At 39.9% G+C, this 13,944-nt stretch overlaps 1 protein-coding gene across 7 annotated transcripts in view; it reads left to right on the top strand.

Moving 5' to 3' along the window:
• The window catches only part of Dnaaf11 (dynein axonemal assembly factor 11), a 123,792-nt gene that overhangs the window by 57,852 nt on the left and 51,996 nt on the right, over positions 1 to 13,944 (top strand). For 5 of the 7 annotated variants that reach the window (XM_074069240.1, XM_074069239.1, XM_074069245.1 and 2 more), the window contains exons 6-8: positions 4,105 to 4,293; positions 8,070 to 8,147; positions 12,646 to 12,792. In XM_074069240.1, the coding sequence (XP_073925341.1) occupies positions 4,105 to 4,293; positions 8,070 to 8,147; positions 12,646 to 12,792 (414 nt within the window). The remainder of the gene's footprint in view (positions 1 to 4,104; positions 4,294 to 8,069; positions 8,148 to 12,645; positions 12,793 to 13,944) is intronic. The other 2 variants (XM_074069242.1, XM_074069241.1) reach the window with 1 other exon arrangement.

Below are 13,944 nucleotides of genomic sequence, written 5' to 3'. Positions count from 1 at the left end.
AAAAAGAATTGGCTAACCAAGTTTGCTATTAAATGGCACCTAATTTTAGTTTTCATTTGTATAAGTTGAAGTGAGTTTGAGTATCTTAAATATATTATTTCATATTTATTGATTATTCAGAATTCCTCTATTAAGGTCCTCTCTCTGTTTATTTTACATAAGTTATAAGTTTTTTTCTTACTGATTTATAGTTCTTCTGGATACAAATTATTTGGTGGTTTTATATATTTTATAAATATCTTCTCCCAGGATGTGACATGTCTGTAATTATAAGTGCTTCCATTTTTATAGAATTAAAAAAATAAGAATGTAGCTAAGCTACTTATTTTTTACTTTTTGTCTTGTTTATGAAACTCTTCATTACTGCAGCATCATATCTCTCTATGTGGAATTAGCTTTTCTCAGTGACATAGGACAGGGTACTGTTGTTTTCCAAGTGGGCAGTTCGTTGTCTCTGTGCCACTTATTAAGGTCCCATTCTTTCTCCACTGATCTGAAGTGCTGCCCTTACCATAAATCTTCTAATCAAATATTCATGGGTCCATTTCTCGGTTCCCTCAACTGATGCATTGGAGCGCCTCCATCTGGCTTTATGTCTATAAATTTATAGTAAATCTTGGTATTTGGTCTGAGGTATTTTCATTTTTCAAAATCACCTTGGCTATCCTTAATTCTTTACTGTTATGTATGAATTTTAGAGTCCACTGATCAAATTACCTGAAAATTTCCTAGTGGAATTTTTTTGTTTTGAAATTGCCCTTAGTTTATATGTTAATTTGGGGGAAATATCTTCATGACATCAGTTCTTTTCTTGCTAAACTTTGGAATAGTTCTCTGTATAGATTCTTTTCTGAGTTCTTCAATAGGTTTTTAATTTCTCTATAAAAGCTTTTACTTCCTCTTTCATTGAATTTCTTCCTAAGAATATTGTAGAATGGGATTTTTAAAAATAAACATGTAATTGGTTCTTGCTGATGTTTCTTAAATATGCAATATTTAATGGGTAGATTATTCTGTGTTTTCTAGATTAAAAACACAGTGTTTATAAAGAGCAACTTTAAAAAATTGTTCCAATCCTTCTGCTTCCACTTTTTTCTTTATGTGAAGGCCTCTGATATGGATGAGACTGTAGTGATGGGAGTGGTTCAATTCCTCACCATTATCATAAGGTTTGCCATGGAATTTTATTAAAGTTGAGTCAGTTTCCTTTAATCAACACATTTTATTAAATGCTTTTCCTGCATCTACTAATATAACCTTGTTTTTCTACTAAGGTATTGAATCACATTAATAGATTTTTTTCTAACATTAAACCATCCTCAAAGTTCTGGACTAAATCCACTTCATCTTTGGTATATTCACCAATGAATCACTGCATTCATTTTATTAATATCTTATTTATAATGCTTAAACCTCTATTCATAAGTGAGTTTATGCTATAGTATGCTTTTCAGCTGTGTTTTTCCCTGGCGTTTTTTTTATCAAGTTTATAATAGGCATTTAGATAATGAATGTATTGGGGATTATTTGCTATTCTTGGCTTATAAAAGTTTACCATAGATGTTGAACACATTCATTCCTTGCATTTCAGTAGAAGTTTGCAGTTGGGTTTCTCGCAGGTGCCAACTTTGTTTCCCCCACAGGTCTGACTGGTCTTTCAGCCATCACCACTGTCACCCCATCTAGCTAGTATACACAGAAGCCTAGACACTCTTAAGCCGTTGAACTAAGTCATTGACTTGGCTGGGGAGGAGTATGGGACTACCTCCACTTCCAAGGCTTTGAGAAGAAACATCCCAGAGATTGACAGGCTACAAGAAATGGAGATGAGCTCTCACCTCTGAACTAGATAGATTGTTTCCAACCTGGAGAAAGGAAAAAATGGGAAGTGAACTGGAGCAGCTTGAAGCAGGATCAGGAAAGAGAGCATTAATGAAAATGCTTATATTATAATGATTTCACATAGCAAGGATCTGTGATTATCCCATTTGCCAAGTACATGTTACAGTAGAATGAGCCAGGTTTAAGTCATCTGAAGGAGCACTGTCCAAGAAGATGGCAGCAATAAGCGACTGTGGGGTAGAAGCAGAGGATTGTTTTAAAAGGACAAGCCAATTATTGACCACCTCAACAGGGAACAATGTGCTTGGAGGACTCTTGTAGTGTCTCTGAGAATGACAAAGGTGCTCACCAAAAGAGAAGCCTGTGTACAGCAGCAGTGGTCACATGAGAGATGGTCACTTCCTTTCACATCCGTGGCACCAGGCAAACCTTGAAGTCAGGGGACCTAAAGAAGCCTAAGGAGAGGGGTTTGGGGGAGGAACAAATAAGTCATGAGTGGCAGGGTTGACCATGTGCCTTTCTCAGGCACAGTTCAATCTTGAGCTGGGCCAAAAGATAGATGAGCTTGAAGTCAGAGGGAAAGGCTTACACTTGGACATAAGTCTAAAGTTTTATTTAAACTATAGATCATTTAAATTCTGGAATTGAGTTTTGGTGAGATGAAATTGTTCATAGAAGTGCCTGTAGGATTATAGGATCTGCTTATGGCCAGAAAGAAGGTTCTGAGAGAATAGATTTGAAGGCAGCGATCAAAAGGATTTTCTTTTTGTTTGTATCCTAATAATTTCACTCTGTTTCATTAACCATCTTAATACAATTACATGTATTTTGTCTTTAGAATCTTATATTGCTTAGTTGATAATTTTGACAGTTTTTCTTAAGTACAGTTATTTTATTTTTTTACTACTACATTAAGTTGCAAAAGGTAAAAGTAAACCAATTAGTCCCTTTCCAGGAAAAAATTTTAAAAAGAATGGAACCAATTATGTCAGTGGCAATTAGCTAGAACATGGTGGAAAATTACAGATATACTTCATAGATTGATTTTTCAGTACCTTAAAGAATTACAGGTGCATGGCAAAGCATTTTCTTTCAGTAATTTGCATTATTTTGCTTATTAAAATATTTAGCTGTACTTGATAATGTGTAAAGAATCTAAGCAGAATTTTGAATTTTGTCCTATATTCTATTTATACCATTTGAATATCAGGTTATAGTATTTTTTTTCTATCCCTTTCAAAAACATCTTACATGAATATCAACTAAATAAGCCTTTTATGTAATCTTGTTTCAGTAGCACCAACAAAATGTAATGTTCACTAAGCAATTAGTATTTAATAAACTTGGTGTTAAAGATATCACATAACTTTTTCACTTAATATCATTTTCTAATAGAGTGTATATTCTGGGCAGAGATGAGGGGAGAGAGACCATACCTAGTGTTTATTGCTTATATGATCTAATTTTCTCTCTATTAGAATAGAATCATCTTCTGAAAGTAGTAGCCTGGTCTGTCTGGTGCTTGGCACATAAACAATGCTCAATAACTATTTCTTGAATTCATGTCAAACAAATTGTTGAATGTCTCATATAATATTTATATTATATATTGACAATGCACAAGATTGGATAAAAGAGAAAACAGAGAACCATTACCATATAAAGCTACGTAATCAGACATTAACCATGAAAGATAAAGTAGAGGTTATTACCATGAAGTAGAAGATTTCGGGTGTCACACAAGAGCATTTTGGAGGTAAAATATCATGAAGGAACCTGGAAATAACATGATCAAACATTGGCAGGGGCAGCACAGAGATTGGAATTGTTGGGAACAGATCTAGAGGTGGGGTGATTACTGAGGCTTAGTGGTCTCCATGCTTGCCTGATCCTCCTGATTAGAACTTCCTGCACAATACTGTAAGGAGGCCTGAGCCCTGACCCTGACCAACTGTGAGTAGACTCCGATGGGAGTCCAGGAATCTTTACTTTTTATGAAGCTCCCAGGTAACTCATATTAGCTATGCCTATGTGCCCTCAAACTAGATGCTCAGTATTTTGATGAGAGGATGAGGAACTGCCCCAGCATTTTGAGCAGTAATTTCCTCCAAATTAGCTTGGATAGACTGCCAGAGCTATTTGTCATTCAAAGGTGAAAAGTTAATATAAGAAAAGCATAAGATATTTAAGGGGCAACCTTAAAGATGAAATTCCTGTATCCATTCTTGGCTTACATGCTCTGTGTCAATTTGTTCTTCATAGGTCATTTTCTACTGAGAGCAAAAACCACCTCCAGGCACCAGAAATACAAGCAGAACACAAAACAGACAAATTAGATGCATGTGATGATGACCTGGCTTTCTGGAACAAGCCCTCTTTGTTTACTCCTGAATCTAGATTGGAAACTCTCAGACATGTGGAAAAACAAAGGAAAGCCGAAGAAAAATTAAGGTATTCTGTTTTTCCTGTCAATGAGAGTGAAGCAGCACTCTTTTTTCATAATTGCACATGTTGGAATTAATAACCCTCCAGTGCCAAAACCAGACACACAAGAGACAGAAAATCTTGACAAGGCAATTTCTCTTGATTAAGAGGGTGCAAGCATGTGCTCACTCCCACTAAGCAAACATACAAGCACAAAATGGCTGACAGTGGTTCCTCCTTATATCCCTGATGCAGAAGTACCTGCCCCTCACCTGGGATTTGTCCAGGTCAAGGTTCACAGTCTCCCTCGACTGGCTAAAAGGCTTGAGGGATGGGTTAGGGCATACAGTTTGGTGGGCAATGGAGTTGTACAGGAATCAGGAAGAAGAAGTAAGGACTCTTTAATTAAACATGCAAGTCACCTAAGATGGCAACCTGAGAAATTTTTAAGTAATCTAAGAGGGTAACAAATACTTTGATAGAAAAGATCATTTTTCATACACATATCATTTTTACCTATTATCTGTATTGAACCTTTGTCAGTCATCCCACATAGGTTTTGCTTTTTTTTTGGCAGTATTAGGGTTTGAGTTTAGGTCCTGTGCTTGCTAGGTAGGAACTCACCACTTGAGCCACTGCCCCAGCCCTGTCTTGCTTTAGTTATTTTTTGGATAGGGTCTTGTGTTTTTGTACAGGATTGACTTAGACCCAGATCCTCTTACCCATGCCTCCCAGTAGCTAGGATGACAGATGTGCATCACCAAACCCAGCCCCAATTTTGCTTTTTCTCAATACAGCTGTTTATTTAATTATGATTGGCTAACATTCACTAATATCAAATTACCTTCTTTAGAACATCATGAATTATGACATCTCAGGCAGGGTTTTGTTTGTATGTCTTTAACTTTTTACCATTTTACATATATTTAACAATATGGCCTCATCTAGAAACAGTAGTTATTATGGTACAAAGACTCCTTGGAGTCTTTTCAAAATGAAGCATTAAAATTAGTTTTATTAAATATTTTTTAATATAACTTTCTTGGACATTTAATAGTCTGATGTTACTTTGGAAATGTTTAGATATAGGTCAATGACTTGTAGAAGCTAGGATACTTAAGCTATTATTTTCAGAGCAATCCTTTCAAAGATAGACTCTATGACATTGCATTTTGTGTCACTGCTTGAGACTGATAAGTAAAATATATCACTTAAGAGAGTGCCTGTAATTTATGAGCTCAAGAGTGTGATCAGTTACTCTGAAATGCAGTGATCTGCATGGCAATGAGGTGAATTAAGCTTGACATATCTCTCTATGGTTGTCAACTAAAAGCAGGAAACTAAGAGTAGAAAGACTATTAGAAATCTCCACTGCTTTCATCAAATTTCCTTTATTAATTAGAAAGACAGAGAAGTATGACAGTGAGAATCAACTTTTACCTAAAATACTTGCTTGTAAAACATGGTGGTTCCTTCATGAAGAGGCCACCATTGCTTTGAAAAGAACACTGGAGTAACAACAGAAAGCAGCTGGTGGAGTAGCTCAAATGGTAGAGTGCCTGCCTAGCAACCAAGATGCCCTGAATTTAAGCCCCAGTACCTCAAAAAAAAAAAAGAAAGAAAGAAAGCTAACATTCTTGTCTTGACCCTATCATGTGTTCTCTATGTGGTGATGGCAGGTACCTAACCTCTCCTCCTCTGTTTAAGTATTTGCTGAGTAAGGATTATCAACCCCAATATGGTTTTACTACCCTGCTATAGTGATATGAAAGAGAGCCCTTTGAAAGGGAAATCCTGTGTTTACAGAATATGTAGTTTCTCTACCATATATACCCATACATACACATATATGGACACACATATTATATTTACATACATATATGTATGAGGAATCGATAATCCGTATAGTATTAAGCCTGAAGCCAGGAGAATTTTTTTTCTGATAGCTAAAAAAGTAAGGCTGAGCTGGAAGGAAGTCTTAAGTTGCACTGCTAACACAGTGTGCTCTAGTGTGCTCAGTCTGGTGGGGTCCTTGAGATTTTTATTAGCTGGGGAAAGCAGGGACAAGAGCCAGTCTCTCTTCCTAACTGGGTTCTTCTTAATCACACTGAGTAAGTGAAGCCACATATTTCTAAATGCCCCTTAATTTTTGTGCTGAGTCAATGAAGTCATTTAATTGAATGAGGAGACCCACTTTAAAAGATGCAGAAGAAATTCGGGCATGGTGGTGCATACTTGTAATCCCAGCACTCTGGGAGACTGAGGCAGGATGATCTCAAGTATGAGGCCAGCTTGAACTATATAGTAAGACTCTGTCCCCGAAACATCTGATCAACCAAATAAAGAATAAAAAGATACAGAAAATAAATTTTAAAAATAATTAATTGCCACCAAATCTCTATTAAAAGGATGCTAGAAATTCAAGGCACACAGTAATTAAATCATCCAAACACATTTGTGCACCTCACCTTTTAAATTATGTCCATTTATGCCAACTAAATCTTTGAAAAGATTTTCAGTCATGTGTTAGGTAGCAATCATGTGTAAACTTTCATTTCGCATTATCTGATACAGCTCCTTTTCTGACGTTCTGTGTAATTAGGGTGGCTGGCTTCCTCCTCTATAATTGTGTAAGTCAGCTGGGTCCCAGTGGCTCATACCTGTAATCCTAGCTGCTCAGGCAGTAGAGGTCAGGAGGAGTGGCTCCAAACCAGCCTCAGGCAAATAATTTCATGAGACCCTGTCTTGAAAAAACCCATCCAAAAAAGGGCTGGAAGAGTGGCTCAAGGTGTAAGAGCACCTGTCCTGCAAACATAAGACCCTGAGTTCAAACTACAGTGCTGCCATAAAAAAATTAATCTAATTGTGTAAGTTATCTCAGCACATGTAGGGTTTATGTGTATGTGTGTGTGTTTGTTTGTTTTTTAAATGTGGGCTGGGGATAAACCTCAGTGTTAGAGTGCTTGCCTAGCAGTCCTGGAGATCTCAATTTGTTCTCCAGCATCATAAAAAAAAAAAAGGGACTTACATATTTGTTTTTTGTTCTTTTCCTTATTTTTTTTTTGAGGTACTGGGGTTTGAACTCATGGCCCACACCTTGAGCCACTCCACCACCCCTTTTTTTTGATGTTTTTTTTTTGAGATAGAGTCATGCTGGGTTCAAACCACGATCCTCCTGATCTGTGGCTCCTGTGTAGCTAGGATAACAGGCCTGAGCCACTGGCACCTGGACATATTTGTGCTTACTAAATATATGATCAACACTTTCTAGATCAAGCACACTTTTAGAAGCCATAAGACATTTCATAGCATGAGTATACAATAGTGGACATAATCATTCTGTGAGAAATATCTTTGAACATAGGTCTTTATGTACTGGTATTTTTATTTCTACAGAATACATTCTCCTTGGTATTTCAGAAATTATAATTTTAACTAAAGCAGAAGCTCTATACACAAATGGAGAATTGACAGTTATCTGTGTAAATCATGCATAAAATAGACTCATTTAAATACTCATGGGTATTTCATGAAAAGGAGTTTGCTTCCCCCATTCAAATCATCTGGCAAATTGTCTTGGTCACATTTTTGCTTTATAGATATTGAAGCAAGCACATAAAAAAATTGGCTTGATTTTTAATTTCCAGTGTAGAATTAAAGGAATTGAATTCATAAGTGCGTTGTTGGTATTGTCACAAATTCTGATTAATTTTTCTGTCTCACAAAAATATATTAATTATTTTATATTGACTGTGTTTATTTTTCTCTTCCCACTGCACTGTGTCCCTCCACCCCATCTTAAGTGAAAAAAAGAAGAATGTGAGGCCACCCCGGACTTTGGTCACTGAACATGGAAAGGCCCTAAATGTCAATGAGCCCAAGTAAGTGTGGGAGCCCACATGGAGCTATGGAGGGCCAGCCCCAGTGTGCTGCTTGGTACTGTCCTTTCAATGTCATGCTCGCTCTGCAAGATAGACTGACCACTCCCAAAGAGTTTGACACGTCTGACAGCCATGCCACGCTGTGCATATTTACAAGCCAAGTGTCTACGACGTTCTCAACTCATAATTTCCTTGGCTTCTAGAAAATGATCCTGACATATGGAAATCTTAGTTATTTATGTCTCCCATGAATCTTTGGACCATATATAATTTTTGCCTGAAAATTGCCACTGCTTTATTTTTGTGTTTATGAATTTTTAAAACTAGTGTAAACAAGCAGGCTGAGAGTACAGAGATATCTCCTCTATATCTGTATTCTACTCTGGAACACAGCTACAGAGCATTTGAAGTTAATCAGAGAGGAAAATATTCAGACTGGAAATCCTCAAGTCCAATAATATCTGATCCACTCTATCTGTCTTAAAGTGGGAAATTACAAAACAGGCCAAAAAGGCCTTTTGTACCCTAAATACAGACCGACAAGACTATGGGCCACATCTCATTCACTTCCTTTCATTGGTGAAAACCTGTTTGTTCCCATCATTTCACTTGCTATGTCATCAACATGACAAAGGCACTGTCTAGAATCATTTCCAGGCATCCTTCAGCTTCACATCAGTCACAGGTGGTAGGCAGGATTCATTTTGCACAGGTCCAAAACTTGAGCCTCAGAGGGGAAGTGACTTGCCCAAGGTCGCACAGCAGTCAAGTGATGTGTCTGACTTGCCCATGTTAACCCAGTTCTAGTGACTGCTATGATCAAGTCTCTCTCCAACAGCAGATATAGAAGTATAGCACCAGACGCTAGGCCAAGCACTGGGTATACAGTAGCTAATGTGATAGGAGCCAGCTTCATGGCTTGAAAATCTAGTGGGAAGGGTAGCTCAACAGGGCAAGAGGGAGACTTCCAGAGAACCACACATCCCTGGTAAGACCACCATTCTTCTCACCACACTGACTACCCTACATTCTCTTAAAACCACTTCCCTTAAGATACTGTGAAGGACCAATTACTCCCTGTCTCTTCCTACTATGGCTACCTTTCCTTTCCTTCCCAAGTCATCCTCATCCAGAATCTTATTCCCACACAGTTATAACTCAACTCACTTTCTTCTCCCCAACTCTACTCCTCCTATGTCATATGGAGCTCCTGTTTCACCAATAGGTCTGTATCCTCACCTCTCTCTCAGTACCTTTATCTCCATTCTTTAAGTAGGACTCCACTGCTGCCCTGTTCTTCAGAAGGTGAGCAACTTGTGACTGTCTTTCTTCCTTTTCTCCCAAATTTCCCAGCTCTGCCAAGGCACAGGCCCTCCAGATGGACTAGCCCTTCTTCTTATCATCTGCTTCACCTGATCAGCCCTCAGCCCTCCTCCTTCTCAGTCATGGAAGGTTCTAGCACCCAGCCCACCATCTTTCTCTGCCTCTCCCTCATCTTTTTCTTCCCCTCAGCTCAGCCATGCAATTCGGTCTTAGATTCCTTGATTTGCCACCATCAGTATCTCTTCCACCTCCTGAATATTAGTGTCTCCTAAGCACCATCCCCTGTGTGCCCAGAACTCACCACACCCCACCAGTCCCAACCCCAGTTGCACATGAGTCTATTCACTTTACAGTTTGTCTTGTTGTCCCCACCTTGCATTACCTCACCTTTTCTCCCCCTGCTTTGTTTTTATGGGTCCACACAGAAATTTGTCCTTGGCGCATCTTCAGCTCTATTGTCCTTTCCTCCTTCCATCATCCTGACACTATTTAATCCAACATGCCACCCCCTTCTGGGCTTGCCCTCATGTGGCTGGAGGGAGCCATCCGCCAGTACCTGCTGCCTTTACTGTAAATGCTTGGCAGCAGGTCTCAAGTGGGCTGTAGCCTTCTGTGCTTGCCTGGGCATACTTTCTCCACCCACCTACAGGCTGCTTTCACACCACTTTCTTCTCCTTATCCCAGCTCCACTTCCACTTCCACCATCTTAACTAAGGACTTTCATTCTTCTTTCATTGAGGAAGCACAAGCAACCAGACATTTTCTCTTCCTCTCATTGCTGTAACACATATGTCTCCTTCCTGCTGTGATGGACGAACTTGCTGTCAGAAGTCAGTCTCTGATGGCTTTTTGATAGCAGCCCCTCTTCTGGTCAGGCTCTTGGCTTCCTAGTGACCCCTGCTCTCCTGCATCAGTTGTCTACACTATGCTGAGTCAATGGCACTAGCATACAAACAAAATTTAATAACTTCCATTTTAAAAACCAAAACAAAGGCCTCTCTTTCCCACTTCCCATCCAGCCCCAGGTCTATTTCTCTGCCCCATGCAATCCTTAATGTCTCAGCAAGTTTGTCCATCAGTCTCCAATTTCTCATGCCATCTGTGTTTTCTTACTTTCTCCTATTGTTGGTCTGAACCACTTCTTCTTCCTCCTCTTCTTCTTCTTCTCCTTACTCCTCCTCTTCCTCCTTCTTCTTTTCTCCTTTTTCTTGTCTCTGTCTCTTCTGTTAGCATTTATTAATTGTAAAAACGAATTTCTTGGTGATATTTCCATACACATATAGCAAGTACTTTGTTCAAATTCACCCTCCTACTTTCTTATTCCCCTTACCCCCTTTTTAAGCCATCTTAATGGTTTAATTATTTTATCTTCATACATGAAATATGAAGTCTTTTGATTATACTCACCACTCCCCTTCACTCATGTTTCTTCTTGAAGCCACTCTGTGTCTGTCATCTGGAAACTTCTTTAGTACCATCATCCCAGTGGGCATCCCAGGTATCGGCCTTACAAGATCTAGAGACTTTGGATGTAATTGTGTGTTAAATTCCTTACTTCTTAAATCAGTGTCTTTCCTTTGCTTCTGAACTTTCTGTTCCTTACTGACTATTCCCTTATGCTTGACTAGATGCTTTCTGCCTTGTCTCCTAGGTATTGTGGAGCAAACTGCTCAGCTGTCTTTTCTCCTTACCTTCACTCAGATGATCTCGCGAGTCTCACGACGTTGACCGCTGTCTTCACTTGGCTCACGGCCATGTTCAGCTAGCTAAGTGACATGACATCACTATGCTGGTATAAAATGATGATCACAAGTGTCTAAAACACAACCCCTGATTTCTACCCCACTGCCACTCTCCATCATAATGTGCTTGTCCCCTATAGCATCCATGTCAGTGACAGGATTAACCCATTTTCTAAGACCAAAACCTTTTGTTTGTCTTTCATTCTTCTCTCATTTTATAAGTGAGCCCCATGAGCTTTTCCTTCAGGGTTACCAGGCTCCAGCTACTCACTAGCTCTTGCCTGCACAATTGCAATAACTTGCTAAGTAGTCCCCATAGTTGATCTGTTGGCTTCCTACTGTCTGTTCTTAGCTAAACGATGAAGGCAAGCAGGAAAGGGCATAAATGCCATTTCTTAAGGGAAATTTCTGGAAAGCACCATAGAACACTGTCCTTTACAGAATGAAATCACATGACCTCACCTAGGTGAGAGGGAGGCTGGAAATGAAGTCTTTATTCTTCATGGCCAAGGATAAAGGGAAAACAGATAATAGGGAATGAATAGCAATCTTTACCACGGATGGCCTCTCTGAGATTAGCTTCCAGAGATGTAAGGAGAGAGGTTTCAAGTTGATGGGGAAATGGGGAATAAATAATCAAGACAGACAGATGGCAGTCAAGAAGGCTCCTGAGATGAGATGAAGAATGCATGGGTCATTTGAGATACTAGAAGGCCCCATGGCTAGATTTGGAGAGCAATGAGAGAACCTGCCACAGTAGATCACTGCTGACAGCCAAATCTAGAGCTGGCCTTGCCTTCCTCAACAATTCAGCCAATGTTCTTTGATGTCAATGGTTTTCATCTATTGCAGTAAAATAAGTGAGGTGCTCAAAAGAAAACTGACCAAGTGACTGAGTCCTATATTGACGGTGTGGAAACTATATTTAGAACTTGACCTCAAAGTTCAGCTGGAAGATGCAAGGCTTTGAACCCTGCCTTTCCAGACCCCTCTGCCTCTTCCGCAGCTATGCTCACCCCTCTAAACCTCAGTTTCGTCATCTATAAAATAGGCATCATAAATCACTGGCTGTGTCTCAGCCTTTTGCAGGGCAGTGGGAAGGGCAACAGTGGAAGGAGAAAAGATAGCAAGGAGAGGAAGGCAGGCAGCTCTGGTAAAAGTTAAGGAATAGGCAAATGGAACTTTTCAGCCTCTGTATGTAACTCCAGTGTTTTGCTGGGTTCTAGCAAACTCTAGTGAAATAGAAAGAAAACTTCAGCCACCAGATGTCCCTGTCTCTGCACCAAAGTGATGGCTTGAATGTCCTTGGCCTTAAGAGTCTCACACCAACAATGTAATAAGTAATTGATATGTTGCAGATTTCTGCTGAAATTTTAAAATTAGCAAAGATATTTTTCTAACTACCAGAGTAAGTTTGTCGTGATTATTATCAGGTCGACTTTTGATTGTGTGAAGAGGTCATCCGCACAGCATCCTAAGGACAATGTCTCCCCCACCCCATGTGTTATTTTCAGACTTGACTTCTCTTTGAAAGATGATGAAAAACGTAACCAGCTCGTCCTGGACCTGGCTGTCTACAGGTTAGGATATTTTACTGTTCATTTCTTAAGCGGCATTTCCTTCAATTCTTTTACTGTTGCTGTTACTGGTTTATTTTTAATATCATTTTTTTCAAGACAGGGTCTTGCTATGTAGCCCAGGCTGTTGTGGAACTTACTTTTCTCCTGCCTTAGCCTCCCAAGTGCTGAGATTACAGGCATATGCCAGCATACCCAGCGTGCTAGTTCTCATTCTGGGTGGCCATCTTGAATTCTGAAACACGTGAAGTGGAATTTGGTTTTGCCCACGCATGAACATGACCATTTCTAAGCCAGAGAAATTGCTGTCATTTTTAAAAGCACAAAAAATGAAAGGAAAACTGAACAAACCCACAGTCCATGGCCATGACCTCTGGAACAACAGGCTTATGACTCAACTTTGCCTTTGCTGACGGTGATTCTGCATGGACCTCTCTGCTTTTATGACTGGTTGCTATGTTTTGTGTGGCTAGTCCTCTTTGTCTTTCAAATGCTTTGGCATTGGAAGCCACAACAAGAGGAGGGCTGATCACCCCTCTTCCCTTGTCCATCTTAAACACCGGGGCTGCACTCACTGCCTCTTGACTGCCAGGGGCACTCCTGCCGCATGCTCTCACCTGTGACAGGTTCTCACCCACTCTATTCCCATGGGCGGAGAGACCAAGGTGGCTGCTTGCCTCTCATCACCCCATTGCATTCTCTCCCATGTGTCCACAGCTTTGCCACTCAGCCCTCCACCAGTGTCAGCTTCCATCCTTCCCGTGGCAGTCATATGAAGACAATCAGGTCGCCGTCCTTGTTGCTTAATGGTGGGAGCTTGACTCAGAGCCAACACACTTGTCAACACAGGGGTCACTGCATGGTGTACTGGTGGCTGTGGCCTCGCTCTCTTCAGCCTCTGATCAGACATTACCTTGTAAGCGAGAACTGCACCCCATAAAACAGGGCCTGCCCCGCCTGGGCACTCCCTTCCCACTTTTGGTTTCTTCTGACGATATAAAGTTTCTCGTGCTTTTAAAAAAGAAATTTTAAATTTCAGGTCAAGGCAGGAACTTTGTTGTGACTGTTGAACTGAAATACCCAAGAGGGGGAAATTTTCAAGGTGGAGTTCTGTAAACAGTAACTGGGGGAACCGCAGCATAAGCCTTTGGTCTT

The sequence above is a fragment of the Castor canadensis genome, chromosome 3, assembly GCF_047511655.1.
Source record: "Castor canadensis chromosome 3, mCasCan1.hap1v2, whole genome shotgun sequence".
Lineage (NCBI taxonomy): Eukaryota > Metazoa > Chordata > Mammalia > Rodentia > Castoridae > Castor > Castor canadensis.
This window is presented reverse-complemented; position numbering and strand designations above follow the sequence as displayed.